At 42.0% G+C, this 17,608-nt stretch overlaps 3 protein-coding genes across 3 annotated transcripts in view; 2 read left to right on the forward strand and 1 right to left on the reverse strand.

The window, feature by feature from the left end:
• The first annotated feature begins 1,013 nt into the window (after positions 1 to 1,013).
• mrto4 (MRT4 homolog, ribosome maturation factor) lies at positions 1,014 to 3,974 on the forward strand. Its single transcript, XM_080846634.1, has 8 exons — positions 1,014 to 1,084; positions 1,596 to 1,654; positions 1,760 to 1,863; positions 1,975 to 2,056; positions 2,369 to 2,436; positions 2,796 to 2,947; positions 3,037 to 3,113; positions 3,571 to 3,974. The coding sequence occupies exons 1-8, from the start codon at positions 1,057 to 1,059 to the stop codon at positions 3,727 to 3,729; spliced, it is 729 nt and encodes a 242-aa protein (XP_080702760.1). The 5' UTR covers positions 1,014 to 1,056; the 3' UTR covers positions 3,730 to 3,974.
• A 128-nt stretch (positions 3,975 to 4,102) lies between these two features.
• On the reverse strand, positions 4,103 to 10,074 carry akr7a3 (aldo-keto reductase family 7, member A3 (aflatoxin aldehyde reductase)). The gene is made up of 7 exons (XM_080846194.1): positions 9,748 to 10,074; positions 9,091 to 9,278; positions 6,174 to 6,278; positions 5,854 to 5,950; positions 5,453 to 5,552; positions 4,882 to 5,011; positions 4,103 to 4,684 (listed from the first exon to the last, which is right to left on the reverse strand). Exons 1-7 carry the CDS (start codon positions 10,037 to 10,039, stop codon positions 4,523 to 4,525), a joined length of 1,074 nt encoding a protein of 357 aa, XP_080702320.1. The 5' UTR covers positions 10,040 to 10,074; the 3' UTR covers positions 4,103 to 4,522.
• A 2,995-nt stretch (positions 10,075 to 13,069) lies between these two features.
• The window catches only part of megf6b (multiple EGF-like-domains 6b), a gene marked incomplete at both ends in the record, with an annotated part of 111,845 nt that continues 107,306 nt past the window's right edge, over positions 13,070 to 17,608 (forward strand). The window contains 2 exons of the mRNA XM_080846739.1: positions 13,070 to 13,158; positions 14,867 to 15,001. Of these exons, the coding sequence (XP_080702865.1) occupies positions 13,070 to 13,158; positions 14,867 to 15,001 (224 nt within the window). The remainder of the gene's footprint in view (positions 13,159 to 14,866; positions 15,002 to 17,608) is intronic.

The raw sequence follows: 17,608 nt of genomic DNA on the forward strand, positions 1-17,608 counted from the left end.
ATTTGGTTGGTATGTCTATTTATGTGGTAACAGTTTGTCAGTGTACCTGATGTCATGATGACGATTAGCTTTAATCATTTTAGCATTAAAGTGTGCTGGCCTGATGTGTGGTAGGGGTGTTTGACAGCTGCAATAATAGACTACAGCGAGGGAGTGAGCGGCTGCTTTATGGCTGTTATTGGGTGGCAGAAGAGTGGCAGAGTCGGATACCAGAGGGGAAGTGTTTTGACAGTTTAATTTCTTTTCCTGTGAAAGCTCTCATGGTGAAGGCCTGACAGGCCCTCAAGGGATTATGCTTTCTAAAGGTGCAGGGCAAGTCAGTTACTCTGACATAACAGTCAGCTCTTTTTCCTGTCTATATTCCTCTCAGGGCGAATCATATCCAACTGTACCATGGCATATTAACAAAAACCGCTTTAACACAAAAATCGAGGTCATAAAATGCTAAAATGTTAAAATTCCTGTGTGTGGGCGTGTATGCCTATGTGTTTGTTCATGAATTGTAACAATAGCATGGAGGCAGTAACATACATCATGATTTTGGAACACTTCTGCTTGAATCTGGTTAGACTGCAGGCCACGTCGATAAGTGTAACACACATGACATAGAATTTTCAGACGGAATCTACCAGTCAGTCAATCTCAATTTAGGGCTCATCAGACTTTTGTCAGCAGACCCATTGGGCATTGACCTGGAAGATTTGTAAAATATTTCAACAGCACAACTGCACCACCAGGTGAAGAAAAATAGAATCGCACCACGCATGCCTCTTTTAGAGATTATGGCATGCCTAGTTTCTTGCCTGAGTCGTTTATTTCCATTCGGTGTAAAGAGAAAATCCAAACATAGAACAATTCACTGTAATTATGTTATACATTATTGTGTGGTATTGAAATGTAATACATGTTATTAGAATCAAATTCATATTTTATTAAGTCTGCTTTCATTTCAGACAGGCGGTGCGTGGAAAACTCTGAAGAGTAAAACATTTGGGGTCCTACGACAGCTTGAGCGTGCTGTCTTTTACTGCATGGTGATTGTACAACGTGAGAACCATGCCGAAGTCAAAGAGGGATAAGAAAAGTAAGTTTAAATTACTGTGGTACTTTTTAGAATTGACAATAAATTGCAGAGATGCAATCCCGTGTGAATTAATCTGAAAAAGCCATAACAAGTTTCAAGTGACGCTTCAAACCATCGTTAAAGTGTTCAAAATGATTAAACGTTAACGTAACACCTAGCACCTAGCTCCTGTGCTTTTACTCTCACAACACCACTATAACACGTTAACCGACTGTTAAATGTTGATCCGTTCAGACTGAACTGACTGTGGGACAACCCTGAGATTGGTATTTGATAATTTTATGATTGAGTTGTCTCGAGATTTGTAAAGCCTACTGCACTGGTGGTGCCTCAATGGAACTACCAGCGTGTTAGCATCCCCTGTAGCCAAATGCTTTGAAGTTGCATTGAGGGGTAAGATGTGTAGTTAGATAGATGGCTGTTGTCGGTGTACACGTTAGACAGTTCTTTAATGTGAAGTGTGTTGCCATTCTGAACGGATGGAGAATAACTTAATTTCCCACTTCTACAGTATCCTTAACAAAAACAGCCAAGAAGGGGCTGGAATCGAAACAGGGTTTAATTGAGGAGGTGCGTATACACGTTTTTTTTTTAAATGACCTTAATATCCATGTAGTTACTTAAGTTTGTTTTCCTTATCGAACTTGTATATGTTTTGCATATGTCTCTCTTCAGTGTCGGAAATGTGTGGACATATACACAAACGTTTTCATCTTCTCCGTTGAGCACATGAGGAACAACAAACTGAAAGACATAAGGACAGCATGGAAACATAGTCGGTAAGATCGGCTCCCCTCTAAATTGATGGGTCATCCATTTTTCAGGTGGTACTCTGTACACTATGCCAGACGCCTAGCATTTTTTCCTAACCTATGGATCTTCTATTGCAGGTTCTTTTTTGGGAAGAACAAAGTAATGATGATTGCTTTGGGTAGAGGCCCAGCAGATGAATACAAGGACAACATACACAAGGTGAGCATGTTTTAAAGTAACACTATGCAACAATTATACTCCAGGGTTAGGGTTAGGATAAGCAGTTTAACCTTAAATTACAGATTGAAAAAAAATTGGGGCGCTAAAATGACTTTTGATATGGGGAATCGCCTCAGTGCCATTGCCATAGCAGTGTCAATAGACATACAACTTCGTTCTAGCTATTGATCCGTCGTGCTGCTTTTAAAGGATCTGAATGATTCTACTTCGTTCTTGTCTCTCTGAGGCTCTAATTCATTATAATCTGTGTACTGTGTGAGACATAAAACATTAAAACACTTCATGTTGCAGCTCAGTAGATTCCTGAAAGGCGAAGTTGGCGTCTTGTTCACGAATAAAACAAAAGAGGAGGTGCAAGAGTAAGTACAAATATGACTCCTATGTGTGATCAGTGAAGGTGTCCTGTGTTCCCACACTTAGTTAGCACTGCATTGAGCAGCCATTTTGTGATGTGGATCCACCTTACACAAATTTGGAGAAGATGCTTCATAATGCAACTTATTAACTGTAACATTGAGCTCATACTTTTACATCACGATGTGTATTGAGAATTAGCAAGTTTGCATATTTGCATCAATTGCATGAATGTACATACCAGCTATACGATCATTGTCAAGTATGAAATAACGGCAAATGAAGTTGCATTTTGTAGCAAGCCACTGTATGACATCTGACACTGTTTCTAAGACTCCCATCATGTCTGTTTTTTTGCATGTAGATATTTCAGCAACTTCAAAGAAATAGACTACGCTCGGGCAGGAAACGTAGCAAAGATGGCCGTGACGCTTGACGAGGGACCGCTGGAGCAGTTCCCCCACTCCATGGAGCCTCAGCTCCGACAGTTAGGGCTCCCCACGGCCTTGAAGAAAGGTGAGCGATCGGCAGAGGAGGAATTCTGAAATGTTACCATACTTCTAAAGTCTCCTGTGTTAATGGTATTGCCGTGTGTCTGTCATTAGGTGTAGTCACTCTTATTAAAGAGTTTGTAGTGTGCAAGGAGGGAGACTCTTTGACACCTGAACAGGCTCGGATTTTGGTAAGTGATGACTTAGTTTTGCTAATTAGTTCCATTCTGTTGAAAATGATACATTCAGGTATTAATTAAACGCTGAAATGAAAGTACGTTCATATAAGTAAAAGCGTCCCTCATGCTAGATGCATTTCACCTGTATTGAAGAAATCTAGTTGAAAGTACAGTCGTTGATTGTTCTAGCTGTCCGTTCTGTGTGTGCGCTCAGAAAAGCTCTGGTGTTGGTACACAGTTCTAGCTCTGCAAATGGGAAACAAAGTAGCTCGGACTGAGCTGCAATACACTGTTACAGCCAATCAACTAAGTTGCTTCCGGAGCACTGAAGGGAGGGACATATTTGATTCGGTGTTCTTCAAATGTCAACTATCTTTGGCTAGGAATGAGGACCTTGAAACTGAGTGTAATGTTACAATGCAGATGTTGGCTATGTGTCTAATGCTGTTGTTCTTTTGTGTTCTTTCAGAAACTCTTTGCAATTCAAATGGCGGAATTCAAACTGACGATAAAGTGCATGTGGAACTCCGAGACGACGGACTTCAAGCTGCTTACAGATGAGAGCGAGAGTATGCAAGTCAAGGAGGATGGGGATGAGGAAGATGATGATGTAGCTGGAAGTGAATAAGAATTGACCCTCAAATGAACTTTAAGAACGTGACATTCAGCAGGACCTACCCACCAAACCAACCTTTTTTTTTGCTCCGCTGCTGCTTTGTCATCTTACAAAATCCCTTGAGTTGTGGAATCTCTGGACATGTTTGTGATGTGTAGTGTTTTTGAGATTCCCACTTTTGTTTTGATTATTATGTGTAAATGCCAATTCCTAAACTGCAAATGATGTTTTGTAACCGTCACCGATGCTAAATACATTCAAATGTATTGTAGACAGGCTTGCGTGCATTTTTTTCTATTTAGGGAATGGTAGCTTGATGAGACGTAAGGAAGCCACAGTACTATAAGCATTCAGCTATAAAGAAAACCCAAAAAACACACCAAGGTCATACAAAATGTAACTATTTTAATAATATTGGAAACATGAAAGAAACTGCGCTTGTTATGTTATTCAAGTGCTTAAAGTGTGACCTGGCTAAACTCATCACAGTATTGCTAAGTCAGCTGAACTACTCTGAGCTGTAAAAGCACAAAGCAGTGTAGCCCTCTTAATCAACTGTAGCATCTCATAATTAAGGCAAATCTCTCAACCAAGAGGAGAAGATTCATTTCTCTAATCTGGCATGGTTTAAAAAAAAAAAAAGCAATGGGAAATTAATAGGTTAATGCTTGTTTCACAGCATCTCAAGTCCTCTGTAATATTGTCTTCTCATGTCTACTCCAGTCCATTCAGATGCCTGATCAGCAGGCTTAACCGGGTCCCTTTTGCGGAAGTAGCTGGGGCACTCATGAGCGACTAGGTCCCTTTAGCGGAAGTAGTTGGGGCACTCGTGGGCGACCAGGTCCCAGGCCTGCTTGAAGGCCTCTACCACCTCCCCCTTCAAAGGACCCTCCTCGGAGGCGCCTAGGTTCTCACGGAGCTGCTCCATGGTGGACATGCCAACGATCACGCCATCGCCAAGCTCCCCCTGACAAACAACGGGCATGAAGGAGGTCTATTCAGAACTATTGAATCAGCAGTAACTTACATAATCAAAACAGACAGGGTGTGATCGTTTCGTACAGTAAAGCAGGTCTTGAATCTTTAAAATGTTTGAAAAAAGTAACATCAGCAAAGATGTCTGACAGACGATTACTGTTTACCCGTTCACCCAAAAATGGCTACCTTGAGGTGAGAGTGGTGGTACATCCAGCGGATAGCGGCTGAGGTAAGAGTGGGCTTCTCCGCACCGTATGACGCCTCCAGGGCCTTCCGAACCAGGTCCACTCCTTGGAAGTGGCTCTCTTTCCAATACCTGCACAACAACAGACATATACCAAGTTATTCAAGTAAATGTATCTGCCGTTCAATTTACCTTATGTAGGACTTGTATTCTCAGTCCTGCGGTTTATGTAGTAGAGAATGGTGTCAACACTATCATATACCCATATGAGTACTAACCCCTAATAAGAACAACATCTAATGACACTCTTCCTCACATTCATGAAGGGAATGGTACATCAACAATTCAAAACTGTCTACACACCTTTAGATTAAAAAAGTTTAGTTTTTCTGTCTACAGACGTTTCTATAGTGTGGAATTAAATGTACTTTAGGGTTAGGTTAATTTAGTGCTACAAACATAACATGAGTGACTCCTTGCATGGAGTCGAGGACAATAGGTGGTGTCTTAATTTTCATTTTGGCATGAACATCCCGAAGATGATTCCTCTGTGTGTGTGTGTGTGTGTGTTACCTGTCTCTGTAGGCACCTGCCCAGTTGTTGCCAAAAAAGCGTCCGGCAGGTTGGCCTGCGTCTTTGTCCTCGTAGTGATACTTCCCCGTGAGAAGGCCGCCTGTATGGACAGAGACACGGTCAGATGACCTGCTGCTATGACTACCAGGTGAACCAGGAATGTGATGTGAGACTGATCTTCCTAGGACTTAAGTGTATTCATTGCATGCTTTTCTTTTAGCACTGAAAGCTTTCTTGGATCTGCTGATTTGATGAACACATACATACGTCATCCACACAGCTAAACACGATGTTTGTGTGTTTTGCTTGCTGTTATGACTAGGTTATGTGAATTTACAGCAGAGATATCAGTGATACTAATAAAGCTGGGAAAGCGACGTCCAACTTTGGCGTCATAGTACCTGCCAAGGGGTTGTATGCATAGAACCTCATGTGAAAGTTTCTCAGACATGGCAGCAGTTCTGTCTCCACCTGTCTTGTGGTGGAATTGTACATGCCCTGTAAGGGAGGGAAGACATCATCAGAGAGTGGGAGTTGTAAGCTATGATATAAACTTGAGGGCATGTCTAGATGATCAAAAAAGGCTTGACAACACATATTTTGGTTTGTTTGGTTGTTTCGATCTCAGGACATATCAGTTGCCTTGACTCATCCATTCAATAAATTCAAATGTAAGACGTCCTTCAGAGGAAGGAATACAGTCCACATCCTATGCCCTTACCTGATAAACTGTGGGAAGAACCCAGTTGTTGTGTTTGCATATGCAGTAGATTTCGGCAATCTCCCAGGATGCATAGTTTGACAGACCGAGTTCTTTGTACTTTCCCTGAAAAGGAAGGATTATAACACGCAATGTTAAAAAGCTGGAGTAACCTGATTATTGCCTTTTTTCTCTGAACTGGACCTGCTATCCGGGGGAAAATTTGATCCATATATAGCTGCAATCCAAATTATTCAACCCCCCATTGCACATTAGGTTAATTGGCAAAATATACAATGTCAGCTGTTAGCAATAAACAAATTACAAACACACACACACAAAATGCTACTTTAATGAATTTACTGCAGTCTCAAAATTATTTAACCCCTTCATGTCAAGCATCTTCAGTACTTAGTAAAGCACCCTTTTGCTGTTATGACCTGATGCATAACCAGACACCAGCTTCTGACATCGTTCGTGAGTAATCTTAGCCCATTCCTCATGGGCAATGGCCTCCAGTTCAGTAATATTCTTTGGTTTGCGTTTTGCAACCGCCTTCTTCAAATCCCACCAGAGATTTTCGATGGGGTTCAAGTCAGGCGACTGTGACGGCCACTCTTGAATCTTCCATTTCTTCTTCTGAAACCAAGCCTTGGTGGACTTTGAGGTATGCTTAGGATCATTGTACTGTTGGAAGGTCCAATGACGCCCAAGTTTTAGCTCCATTACAGACGGCATGAAGTTTTTTCCTGAGATTTCCTGATACTTGACTGAATCCATCGTGCCCTCCACACGCAGCAGGTTTCCAGTGCCAGAGGCAGCAAAGCAGCCCCAGAGCATCACTGAGCCACCGCCATGCTTCACTGTAGGCAGGGTGTTCTTTTCAGCACATGCTTCATTCTTCTTCCTCCAGACATACCGCTGATCCATAGGCCCGAAAAGTTCCAGTTTTGTCTCATCGCTCCACAGAAGAGATTTCCAAAACTTTGGTGGCTTATTTATATGGTTTTCAGCATATTGGAGCAGACTTCTCTTGTGCTTTTGGGTCAGTAGTAGTGTGCGTCTTGGAGTCGGGGCATGGAACCCTTCAGTGTTTAGTATGCACCTTACTGTGCAAACTGAAACCTCAGTGCCTGCTGCCACCAAGTCTTGCTGCAGGTGTTTTGCTTCACTCAAGGGTTTTTGACCACTTGCCTCCTCAGGAATCTGGTGGTGGTGGCAGCTGCTGATAGCTTCCTCTTTCTGCCACGTCCAGGTAGTGTAGCCACTGTTCCTTCAACTTTGAACTTGGGAACTATGCTTCCAACTGTATCTCTAGGGACATTCAGTGCTTTTGCTATCTTTTTGTATCCTTTTCCTTGTTTGTGCAAGGCAATGATCTCTTCTCTGAACTTTTTGGACAATTCTTTTGACTTAGCCATATTTCTAACATACAATCAAACGACACTCTTGCCAGTCCAGGTAGTTATGTGTTCCATCTCAAGCACACCTGAACTAATGAAGCCCTTGATTAGTTGCACCAGGTGTGCTTGATACAGGGAGTTGAATCACTTCAAAGGGTGCTCTACTAAGTACTGAAGATGCTTGTCATGAAGGGGTTGAATAACTTTACACTGCAGTAAATTCATTAGTCATTAAAAGTAGCATTTTGTGTTGAATTTGGAGAAAACCTTTGTAATATTACTTTCATTAAACTACTTAAACAATTCTTGTGTAATTTGGTTTTTGCAAACAGCTGAGAAATGTATATTTTGCCAATAGACCTAATGTGCAATGGGGGGTTGAATCATTTAGATTGCAACTGTAGCAAAAAATTGTTCTGATCCATGTGAGCCCTACACAAGGGTGGGAGCTGGACCAGATCTGCTCTAATGTTGGCTTTTATCTGCCCACTCACTACACATTTTTAAGGAAATTCCCTTTGAATTGAGGAAGGATCAACAGTTGAGGAAGTATCTTCTTAAAAAGTACCTGATCCAAAGAATGTTAGTTTCCGTGTGGACGGGGCCTTAATGTCTAAATCACAGTTTATTATCCAACCATTGTGCATGTGTGAAGTGAGTCACAAAATACAATGACATGTGCACCACAGGCTCTGACTAAAATCATGAAGATGAAATCTTCACTTTCCTAGGCATTTCTTAGGGAGAAGTTTCTATTGAATCTTTTATGAAGTGGTCGACACCAGTATTGGTGTATTAGTCTTGGATGAACAACAGCATTCTGATGCCAGGGCAATACAATGATCTATGGCTTACTATACGAAGAGAGAGAACCCAAGACATAGCACAGAGAGTGGAGAGGGTACAACAAAGGTTACAAAAGTAAATGAATAAGAATTGTTATGGTTACACAACTATATGATAAGCACCTATAACACCCAATTCAAAAGTACAGACATCTTGTGCATTCATATTAAAGGCACCCAGTGCAACTTTCGAGGCTTAAAAATAAACATTCAATTTCTAGTCTTTTTTACACGTAGTAGCCTAAGTTTCAATAACTCCATACCATTACATACCGACATTCAAGCAGCAAAGATGAGACGTCGTTGTGTGGTGAGAACTGATAGAAAATCGATAACAACAACAATCGCCGCCATTTTCTTTATTTTTTTTAACCTGCAATAACTAAAGCAGGCTTCCAGTCAATGGAAAAATGGCTTCTCCCCACCGGCGATTGTTGTTGTTTACGATTTTCTATCAGTTCTCACCACACAACGACGTCTCATCTTTGCTGCTTGAATGTCGGTATGTAATGGTATGGAGTTATTGAAACTTACTACGTGTAAAAAAGACTAGAAATTGAATGTTTATTTTTCATTGAATGTTTACATAAAGTTGCACTGGGTACCTTTAACTTACAACCAATCAGTGGTGTTTCCTAATGGCCATGAAAGGTCAATTAAAGGTCACTAATTACTGCGTTGCTGTCATACCTCCTTGTGCAGCTCATTGCAGGCTCGAAGTGTGTCTTCTATGGGGTTCTGGTGGTCTGGGGCATGCAGGTAGAAGATGTCCACACACTGGGTGCGAAGCCTTTTCAGAGACGTCTCTAGCTGAGAGCGGACACTCTCTGGCTTCAGGGTCTTTCCGTCCCATGGGTTTGCTTTGGTGGCTAAACTCACTGAGGACAGAGAGATTGAAACAATGATGGCCTCAACCCCAACGGACGTCAGCTTTTGAAGAGTAACCTCGTGAGTTGTTTCTGAAGTAATTCATTAACTGACACTAATTATCTGATGATATATGACGGGCCGGAGTCACCTCATAAACTGCTGCTTTTGGGGCAGCAGTTCTGAAAGCTGTTAAAGCCGCTTGTGTGTAATGCAATATTTAGGTTATTCACTAAATAAGTTAAGGTTCTCTAAACACAGACAGCTCATTGAAAAGACACTGAACGGAACACAGGAAAATGTCGATAAAGGTAAATGTTTACGGTATTTGATTGAAGAAGCTCGCTTGTGATTCGAATACGCAAGATTGACTCTTATCCAACTAATTGTAGTGCAGGTGCCAGCTTGCACAATCAATCGTGTTGACTCATAAGTGACCGTAATGCTGGTGTGCAACACTGAGATAGATATGACAGTTACCATTGTTGGGCAGGTCCATTCCACCAATAATTGTTTCTGCCTGTCCATCATTGTACATATAAGCTGTATCCAACTCTCTGTGACCACGCTCCAGGAAAGCTTTCACCATTTTTTCACTCATCTCCGCGTCAGCTCGTCCTCCGAATGCCATCGATCCCAGAAGCGTGATCGGGATTTTGGGGTGCGCTGAGTTGGAAGACATGTTTCGGGTTTGGGCAAGAAGCAGGCTATTTGATCCAGTGGAAAGTCGTTTATGCACAACACAGAGGCCTACTCTAACTACAGCAAGCATAATAAAACCGCGGGTCAGCTGAGCTGAGTTGAGTAACGTGGGCAGTAAACGTTCACGTTCAAGCACAGATAAGGGAGTGTCTCAAAAGTTGTACCAGTGACATGCACGTAGAGGGGCAGTACTGTCAACGAAATATTCTATTGGTCCAAATTTTGAAAGGGACAGAGTCCAACGTTTCACATTTTTCATTGAAAATGACTTAACACAGTGGAAGACACCTTGACAAAAAAAACTTGTCTCAATGTTTTGACTGCGATTTGGAAGAAATGGACTCTAACTGTAGATGATCATATCCCTCGTTTTTTTTGTACCTGTAGATGGCAGCAAAACACCAACAAATGTGACTCACCCTTAAACCTTTCGAAATTGCAAGGAGAGCCAAGTTAACTTAGATCTTCACTTATGCTTTTATTGTGTGGACGGGGGACATCAAGGCTATTTCAGATTTTCAAAGGCTTTCAAGAAGTGGACAAAATATTGGATGCAGATGCATGCGGTCTTGATGTAGGCCCATATTGTTGACAGCCTGAATCAATTATAGGCCTTCTATTCACTACTGTATAATGTAATACTATATGTTTTCATACACTACTATTCTGAAAGGTTGTGTTATGAAAACATACATTATTACATTTTAAACATACATATATATTTGAAATAATCTTTTAGAACTACTTAGCCTGCATTTAGATGTTAAACTGTCTGCTACAATTCTGTTATGCAGTGGAGTGAAGGTTTGTCTTTGGCAGATGTTTCTGGAAAATGTTCAAATGGTAAAGCACATAAACCCTGTTTCAGGTTTTAGGATATCAATGAGTCCAGGGTCATAATATGACCCCTCTCACACCTTTCTGTGTAGACCTATCAGATAGCAGCTAATTTTGACATGGATTTGCCCTGATTACCTGTTGCTGTATCAGCCAAGGATGACATTAACATTCAATACAAAATATACGCATTCATTTCAGCCTATCTTATGAGATGGAGACCATGTGGTTGATTACTCTTTTTTCACGTGGTATGGCCTTTTAAAGAATAATTAAATAAATGTATTACTAAATTAAATTACCTTCACATCGGTTCAAATTAAGGAATGCAAATCTCATACAGAGTGGCCTCCCTTGAGCAGGATGTCCCAAGATGCAGCAGTGTTCTGTTCCTCTGGTGTAGCGTGATAAACTACGTCCCTCTCATTCAATGGGTCATTATCAACGACTTCCTTGGAATCTGCCCTCCCTTGGTTAAATGGCTTGGACACCTGTGTAGACAGTCGGCATAAGGTAAAAATAATTGTCTCCAAATGTCAAACTGCTGTGTAGGCTCTCACCTCGCTGACCTCTGCTGTCGACCAGACCTCTCTTCTCCTCAAGAAGCCTTCCTGCTTACGGCAGAACACAGGAGCTGCTTTTCTCTGGAATATCACTGTGGTTGATTGCCTTACCAGGAACAAAAACAAACAAAAAAAATACTTTGTTCATTACAGTGCAGTAGTTACATGCACATTACAGCCAGGCCAAGGGCTGTGGAGTCTTTGGTATTACAAAAAGTACAAAGTATGTACACTAACTTAACGATTCTACAAGGTTGTTTTATGGTCGTTTGATTCAAACAGGATTACAATGCCACAGCCCAGTTTAATAAACTGTGTGATAATAACTAGTGTGTTACCAGAATAACTATGCTTGTGCCTTTTTTTCCCCAGCAACCCAAACAGGGTAGCATTAGTAGGTACTCACCTCAATGCAGGCATGTTGTTTTAGGTGCAGCTGAAGATGGTGGTTCTGCTGAACTGGGTCTGGCATTGACCCTTGAACCCACGCAAGCCCAGTGGGGTCAGAGGATGACGCATTCCTCCAGGGTCCACTGACATTTGACCTGACATAAGTAGCATCCTGAATGACCTCAGATATATGTTTTTCCATTCTAGTCAAATGCCTAAATGTCCATCTAAGAGATGCCGTTTCCTAGTGTTCAAATTATGTCATTATTGTCAGACTCATGTTGTCAGAAATCAATTATATTATATTACTGGCAGTGGTGTAGTGGTCCCTGGAGAAGTGGGTATACTCTTCATTTTTTTTTAAGCAGCCCATACAGCACAGGATAAACATCCTATTTTGAGAAGTGGGTATACTCAATGCTGACTGAAAAATAAGTGGGTATACTCCGTATACCTGCGTATACCCTGGACTACACCACTGATTACTGGTCTAAAACACATTTGGAAAAGATGTCTGGTAAGAAAAATAGTATAATATATATTGCCTCTGCACACTGTTTTCATTAATAGTTTTCATGCATAGGTCAGCTGAATTTGTCTGTATTCCTCAGAAACCATCCCAATACTTTCCATAACTCCATAAATAGACGTTTTATGTCTGCATTGTGTTGCAGGTCAAAGGACAGCTCTCTGTTTTTTATTGTAAGGTGTCTCAGTTTAGTATCATTTCAAAAATCTGTTGAAGCCTCAAAGCTGAAATAATAAACTTTTTAGGCATTTCTACAGAATACACAGTCCTTCTGGGAAATATTACAAGAATAATATATACATGCTTGTCAAAGACGATCTTGGCACAGCCACTTTCAAAATAGAATTTAATCATAAATTAATCTGACTTTCATGTCATCATTAGAATTTGGCGAAAAATGCATGCAAAAAAAAATGCAATATCTGACTACTGAATCTCTTTTATCTCTACATAAGTGCACTCTTAATGGCCAACAAGTGATTCGCACGTGTCACCAAACGCTGGAAACCCGGCACTCAAAGGAAGGAGTTGTGCCCTGCGGATATTTGGGTTTTTGCCCTCCCAGGGGGACGGGGAACGGGGGACGGAGAGTTTTTTTCCCTCCTCGTTAACTGTCTTCAATTCACTCTTTGCTCCCTGGACGCGAGACACCACCGCTACTCTTGAGAAACTTCGCCTATTTTTGGGACTTTTCAAACATGGTCTCCGCTATTTGACTTAGTTTGCTTGGTTGCTCTACCTCTGATTTACCCTTGGGTCTATTTTTCTTTAGCGAGTTAGAATGGATATCTTTTTCACTTCAGTGCTTATTTTCTTAATAAGCGGGATACAAGCTGCATCCCGTTATGGAAGGGACCTCATGCCATACATGTAAGTTACATCTATCAAAACGTTACCTGAGATAATTAAGTTGTGAGTTTCCTCTTACGATAAGGAAAAAGGTTCATACTGATGCTACCTTTATGTAGCCTGAGTCAGTGTTCATGATGTGACAAATGAACCATGCTGGTTATTTCAAAATATTGATTCAAGTTTACCTTTATGTATTGTTTGTTTACCATTGGTCGAAAGACATGGCGTGAAATAATATACATATTAATGTATGAATTCTACATTATTATAGGAGTAAATGCAAGTCCACAGACTAAAATGTACCCTAATGTAGGCTATTTATGAAGAATGTCCAACGCTGCAATTTAGTTTAGCTACTGATCTAGAGAGACGCACCTTCAAGAAGTGAGAATGGAATGGACTCAGTTTTGCCCGGACAGTGCAAGCCCATACAAGATTATGTTAATGAAAAAACTTGCGCTGACAAAATAATTTCTGTAACCCCGTCATAAACCTAATCTTTATATCTTTTATTAAGTTGTGTTTTCTGTAAATACACCTAATTGCGAATTAGTGATGAAAACAGATTGGTATGGGAAACATTTCCCACTATAATATTTACGTTGGTTAAGGCTTTTAATGTTAAAACTTAAAACTCCCAAATGCGTTTGTCTTTTTGGGGGAAATGTCAGATAGACGTCTAAATTCTAATTATTACTATTTACTAAATGATCCGTCTAGTCACCAATGGAGTAGTCTACTGTCAACACATCACAGTACACTGTTGAATCTACAACACTTGGTGGACTGTAGTTAACTTTGGTGGAATTCATGTGAATGACTTCTCTTAAACAATAGCAGGTGTGACGCCGATTCAAATAGCAAAATCTCCTGGGAACATACAATTATGTCGGGCATTTGCTAGTTTTCACTTAAATTCACTAACAGCTACTTTCAGTCCTTATTTAACTAAGTCATCAGAGGGTTGTCATTATGTTAAATGGAATTGCACCTCAGCTCTTGCTGAAACAGCTTTCCAGTAAGTCACAGCGATTAGACCAAGCCAAAGCCCCTGATCACATCTCTAGGCTCCGTCTTTATCTGCTGTCAGCTGGCCTCAGATGCTCACAGGCCCCATAAAAGTGCCTAGGAGTCTTGTGCGCTTTGGGGCGTGAAGCCATAAAGATCAGTTAGTTCCCATCAAGACAGACTTACGATCCGATCCGGCTCTTTGATTAGTCATGTGTGCTGTGACTTATGGTTGAGTCAGAAAGTATCAGTCACAGAGAAAATGATCTACAGTGTGTGTGTGTGTGTGAGAGAGAGACAGACAGACAGAGAGAGAGAGAGAGAGAGAGAGAGAGAGAGAGTGTGTGAGTGTGTAAAAGAGAGGAGAGAGACAGTGTGTGTGTGTGTGTGTGTGTGTGTGTGTGTGTGTGCGTGTTTCTGTGTGAACGTGGGAGCATATTCCTCTTCCTCCAGGTAAGTCTCTTTGCGTGATGTCAACAAGCTTTCCTGCAGGTATAGTCTTGTGCAGTGCTACTTAGTTATTCTGCTAATACTGTAGAGGAATTCCCCTCCGAGGATAAACAGCCCGGCAGGACTGGAGACCTGTCAGATCCTCAACAAACAACATTACTCTTACAAATAATTACGTTGAGTCTCACGACAGGGGGCCCTAGCAGCGGAGGATATCGAAGTGTAATGGTTATTTTTTTCTCAACCTGACGTTTGTCTCCCCCAACAGGCCGAACGTGTGCCCTGAGCGCGAGGTGAAACTGGTGGCACAGAAGCAGCCGTGTGTCCAGGCCTTCTCACGCATGGTCAAGGTCTGGAAGCAGGGCTGTGTGGGCCAATCCTGGTGCATGAGATACGAGAGAAGGTATGACTTGACTTTGTAGGAATGATCCTCCCAATTCTCATGCCTCACTTTCCTTCCCCCCTGGCCACCCCCCCACCCCCCTGCAAAAGTGTCCCCCCTCATAGCCGGGCCCTTGTCAGATTTTTCTTGTAAAAAAGGGAGATTTTCCTTGCCTCTGTGGCCTTGTTCCAGGGGTTTCAGGTCTTTGGCTCTGTAAAGCACTCTGACACAATGTCCTGTCAATGGTGCCTTATAAATAAATCAGTGACATTTCATTGAATTGAATTGAATTGAAAGAAGGTAAGACTTCCTGACTGTGCCATTCATCAAATGCTCTTATCCGGGCGCTGCCATCCTATAGATCAGTTGTAACACGGATATAGCTCTTATCCGGGCGCTGCCATCCTATAGATCAGTTGTAACACGGATATGGCTCTTATCCGGGCGCTGCCATCCTAAATGGCTCTTATCCGGGCTCTGCCAGCCTATAGTAGATCCGTTTTAACACGGATATGGTCTGGATGCCCTTGAATGACAAGAGGTTGGTTGCCTGTATGCTTTAGCCTGTGGAGCAGTGATTTAACAAAGTTGGTTGAGCTGATGACCTTAGAAAGATGAATTGTATTCCAAAGCCCGTTATTATAAACTGATCTAATTCTGGACTATACACTCCGCAGACACTTTTATCAATCTACAGTCAACTCCAGACCACAGTCCACTGAGTGAAGTCCATGGGAAGGCAATGTCAGACGTCTATCTCCCTGTCTATACATCTGTCCATCTGTCTGCATCCACCCAGTCATATGTCCATCTGTCTTTTCTATCTGTGTGCATCCATCCAGGCACATGTCCATCTGCTCATCCATCTGTTTTTAATACCATTTACAATCTAGTCATCCGTGCAGTATTTTATAATGGATCCATCTATGTCCCCGTCTCCATTATTTATGTATGAATGTCTAATTGTATGTTTATGTTGTCAGTGCCACTGAACCAGAGCAAAAGTCACTTGTGTTTGTTGCTACATTGTCATGTCCAATAACCACTTTGAGCAGAAAAGGTTCTTTGAAAGAATCGTTAGTGATTCTTCCTCAGGAATGCTTTTGGGACTTTAGCTGAAGGAATCCCCTTCGTAGAAACTGTGAAAATAGGAAAAGAGGATCCTTCTGATGAAGACCTTGAGCCCCTTTCAGTACCACGTTTGTTGCCTAGACAACTTCTTAAAGAACCCTTTTAAAGGTGTAGTCCTTGATGCTGGCAAAAGATTGTTTACATTTGAACTCAATAAATACAATCCTCCAGAGAACTCAAAAATCCCTTGTTGTGGATTGGTTGGACAGACGATCAGAGCTTGTTGTGGATTGGTTGGACAGATGATCAGAGCTTGTTGTGGATTGGTTGGACAGATGATCAGAGCTTGTTGTGGATTGGTTGGACAGATGATAAGAGCTTGTTGTGGATTTGTTGGACAGATGATCAGAGCTTGTTGTGGATTGGTTGGACAGATGATCAGAGCTTGTTGTGGATTTGTTGGACAGATGATCAGAGCTTGTTGTGGATTGGTTGGACAGATGATCAGAGCTTGTTGTGGATTGGTTGGACAGATATACAGAGCTTGTTGTGGATTGGTTGGACAGATATACAGAGCTTGGCCTGTGCAGTTTTTTTAAATCACAAAGACACGGGATGCACAGGAGTGCGAGGAGATTTTTTGCTGAATTTGACAAAAGTAAAATGGATTATAATCAAGGAACACACCTTTAAGTGTTCTGTGGTGGAAGACTGAAGAACCCTTTCCCCCTAAGAGTGTGTGCCATAAGAACCCTTTCCCCCTAAGAGTGTGTGCTATAATGATTAGGCATCATTTGTTTGTGTGCCTGTGTATTTACTACTTCAAACACAGAGGCTGTGTCCTTTCACCTCAGCTCATTTTTAAACCCGCGTCAGGTTGGTTCTAGTTCTTCTTCTCGGGCTGTTCTCCCCCTTCTGTAATCAGGGCTTTAACCCCCACCCCCCCCCTCCCCCTTTGGCCTTTAAGTGTAAGGTGTCCTCACCGTCAGCCTGAAAGGTGCAATTTGGAAGGCATCCCTAGAACACGCATACCTGCAAGGGACAACACCGACGCTCACCTTGCTGTAGCTCTCTTTCTCCCACACACTCTTTCTTTTTCTCCCTTTCCCTCTCCCTCTCTCTCTCTATCTCCCTACAGTCTGTCTTTTTCCTTCGCTCCCTCTCTCTCCCTCTCTCCTCCCCTCACACTCTCTCCCTCCCTCTCTCTCTCTTCACTTTTCCTCTCTTACCTTTTCTCATTTGCTGTTTGAACTCATTCCTCTCTCTCTCTCACTCTCTCTCCCTCTCTCTTTCTTTCTCTCTCAGCACAGTCTCTCTCTCCCTCACTCTCTCCCTCCCTCGCTCTCTCAGCACAGTCTCTCTCTCCCTCTCTCTCTCTCAGCACAGTCCCTCTCTCTCTCTCTCTCTCTCTATCTCTCTCTCAGCACAGTCTCTCTCTCCCTCTCTCTCTCTCTATCTCTCTCTCAGCACAGTCTCTCTCTCCCTCTCTCTCTCTCTATCTCTCTCTCAGCACAGTCTCTCTCTCTCTCTCTCTCTCTCTCTCTTTATCTCTCTCTC

Source organism: Sprattus sprattus, assembly GCF_963457725.1.
Source record: "Sprattus sprattus genome assembly, chromosome: 10".
Taxonomy (NCBI): Eukaryota; Metazoa; Chordata; class Actinopteri; order Clupeiformes; family Clupeidae; genus Sprattus; species Sprattus sprattus.

Coding starts and splice junctions, on each gene's coding strand:
- akr7a3 (XM_080846194.1), bottom strand. CDS start 10,039: ATGCTTGCTGTAGTTAGAGTAGGCCTCTGTGTTGTGCATAAACGACTT. Junction 6,279..9,090: donor GCAATGAGCTGCACAAGGAG/GTATGACAGCAA, acceptor CTTCCTTTTCAG/GGAAAGTACAAAGAACTCGG. Junction 5,012..5,452: donor GCAGGTGCCTACAGAGACAG/GTAACACACACA, acceptor GTTGTTGTGCAG/GTATTGGAAAGAGAGCCACT.
- mrto4 (XM_080846634.1), top strand. CDS start 1,057: ATGCCGAAGTCAAAGAGGGATAAGAAAA. Junction 2,948..3,036: donor CCCCACGGCCTTGAAGAAAG/GTGAGCGATCGG, acceptor GTCTGTCATTAG/GTGTAGTCACTCTTATTAAA. Junction 3,114..3,570: donor CTGAACAGGCTCGGATTTTG/GTAAGTGATGAC, acceptor GTGTTCTTTCAG/AAACTCTTTGCAATTCAAAT.